The sequence below is a fragment of the Plecotus auritus genome, assembly GCF_963455305.1.
Source record: "Plecotus auritus genome assembly, chromosome: 2".
NCBI classification, from domain to species: Eukaryota; Metazoa; Chordata; class Mammalia; order Chiroptera; family Vespertilionidae; genus Plecotus; species Plecotus auritus.
In genome coordinates this window covers 157496771-157499213 of record NC_137771.1, presented here as the reverse complement: position 1 = coordinate 157499213, position 2443 = coordinate 157496771, and the positions used below count along the sequence as shown (strand labels likewise).

Sequence of the window (2443 nt, the reverse complement as noted above, 5' to 3'; positions counted from 1 at the left end):
ACTTCAGATGAACCACACTGCAGACATTGGTGACTTTAGTATCAAAGTAAAAATAAATGCTTATAATCCAACCATGGCTTTCAAAGGGAGTTAATACTGATGAGCTCATCTTCTATTAGGTCAGTTTAATCACTATCGGGTGAATGCATCCACATGCCTTTTCCTAAGAGCCATTGGCCTTCTCACTGCTTTGAACAGATGGGCCTTCCCAAGCGCTGGGATTCCCAGCTCTACTTCTTGTTTGCTGAGACCCAGAAGCAGGGGCTGGTGCTTAATGAAAAATCTGTTCTTGCTGTAGTTAGTACATAAACCAGCCATAAATTTACACTATAAAATTAAAATGTATATATTGAGAAGCTGTATGGGATTTAACAACAATAACAACAATCCACTTATGCCATGGGTTATTATCTCAATTATAGGTAATTAGCAGAGAAACAGATTTGTGTAAACTCCTGTTATTATTAATGGAAGGTGATAATTATAGTTTAAAACAGTGTCAGTATAATCTTTTGTAATCCTTATGATCCCTTAAATAGATGTCAATTATCTCCAGTATGCATAAACATAAGGTAGGTTAATACAACTGATTATATTTTCATTTATTTATAACATTAAAGGTAACATTTGTTTTATAACCACTTAGCAGATTAAATCGGGTAGCAAATCTTTCATTTGGAGAACTGTTTTGTGTGCTAATATGCTAATTTGTGCTACATGTAAATATCACTTGATTTAGAAATCAAGCAATAGACTACACTGATTAATTTATAGTATAGCCACATTATCTTGTTTGTGAAAAGTTTGGTTAAATATAAATGACATTTTGCCCCATGTAATGTTACACATTGCCCAGTTACTCTGCGTTTTGAAAGGCTTATATTTAGGCAGATGCTAATATTGGTATTATTTTTTGTGTAATAAGATTAGTAGAAAAAATATACTTACTAGAGAAAGTTATATATTAATTACTGAAACCTCACAGTACTAGTTTTCCACTTCTTTTATTTTATTTATTTATTTATTTATTTATTTATTTATTTTTTTTTTTTAAATTTTTTTCTGCCTTGGGTTTATTCGTACAAATAGCTCAGGAGGATACCAACACCTTGTAGACAGAAGCCCAGGGTCACACCAGTCCTTACATCCTCACATCAGCAAACAGAGGCCTCTCTTCTGGAGACTTCATGAGGGACTGGGCACCCATGGGAGCCTAAGCCTGGTGAGAACCCTAAGCCTGGGCAGGACCCTGAACCTGAGCTGTGGCTGCGGCCTTGGCCTTGGACTTTGGATGGCAGAGTCTGAGACCCTTGGCTTTGTAGGCACAAGTACATTTCCCAAATCTGGGGTGAGCTATGTAGGGAAGTCGATTGAGCTTGTGGCTGCTGCCTTTTGAGATCTTAGGCTTGACCTCCTTGGGCTTTTGGAGGGCCTTAATAGCCTCCACACGTGTGCTCATGACCTTGGCATTGTTGGCCTGCAGCTTCTTCAGGCCTTTCTTGTTGTGCTTCTTGGAAAAGTGCATATTCCTCAGAAACTTGGAGTCTACCCCCTTAAGGTATTCATAGTTCAATGCCATTTCTGTGCTACTTTTGAGAATGGTTGTGCATGCTGTGGTTCTTGGACTTGGCCATATATGCACCAAAGCCCACTGTTGCCAAAGTGCCTCGGACTAAATGAGCTCCACTTCCTTTATTTATTTTTTATAAATGTTTTATGATTTCCTACTAAACTCTCAGTTCCAAGAGCATAAAGACAATGTCTCTTACATGTTATTTATGATATTTTTGGAACTTTGCACAGAACCTAGGATGAGAAGGTATTCATTTACTTAAAGTTGAATATCTATTACATGCTTGGGGTATTCCCAGTTCATCCTCCATGCCCCCATAATCACTTTATCGCATCTTTTATTCTCAGCCTTTTGGGGTCCATGGCTAATATAATCCCACTTATAAAACAAAGTGTCTTCTTCTCTCATGCACAATGCAATATAATTGTGAAAAGAAAATTATACCATTGGAACCTTTTTTTTTTAATTAAGTGGGCATTTTATAGTATTGAAGAAAAAGATTAATGTACAGGCACTAAAGAACTCACATTGTTGACAGGATTGCTGAGATTCAAAAGACAACCTGGCTTTACCTAGATGGTTCATTTGGTAATGAAGCAGGATAGTAAGAAGCTAGGAAAATTCCTTGGCAAGTGGACTGGGGAAACTGAGACAGATGGCTAAACAAGCCAAGCAATTTACAGCCAAATAATAAATCAAAAGTTCTTATTTTCCCTAATCAAAGACACTTAGGAGCAAATGGTTTACACATTCCAGACCATGCTGGGGCAGACCTACTTAAGTTCAGTGACTTTTTTTAAAGGTAAAACTGACTAGAGAATGATCCTGACCCTATAAACTCATTTTGATGAATCAGCATATTAAAGGACA

At 37.1% G+C, this 2443-nt stretch overlaps 1 protein-coding gene across 1 annotated transcript; it reads right to left on the bottom strand.

The window, feature by feature from the left end:
• Positions 1 to 1231: 1231 nt before the first annotated feature.
• Positions 1232 to 1579, bottom strand: LOC308241252 (large ribosomal subunit protein eL29-like; the record flags this gene model as incomplete). The annotated part of the gene is made up of 1 exon (XM_080654682.1): positions 1232 to 1579. One exon carries the CDS (start codon positions 1577 to 1579, stop codon positions 1232 to 1234), a length of 348 nt encoding a protein of 115 aa, XP_080510808.1.
• Between the last annotated feature and the right edge of the window lie 864 nt (positions 1580 to 2443).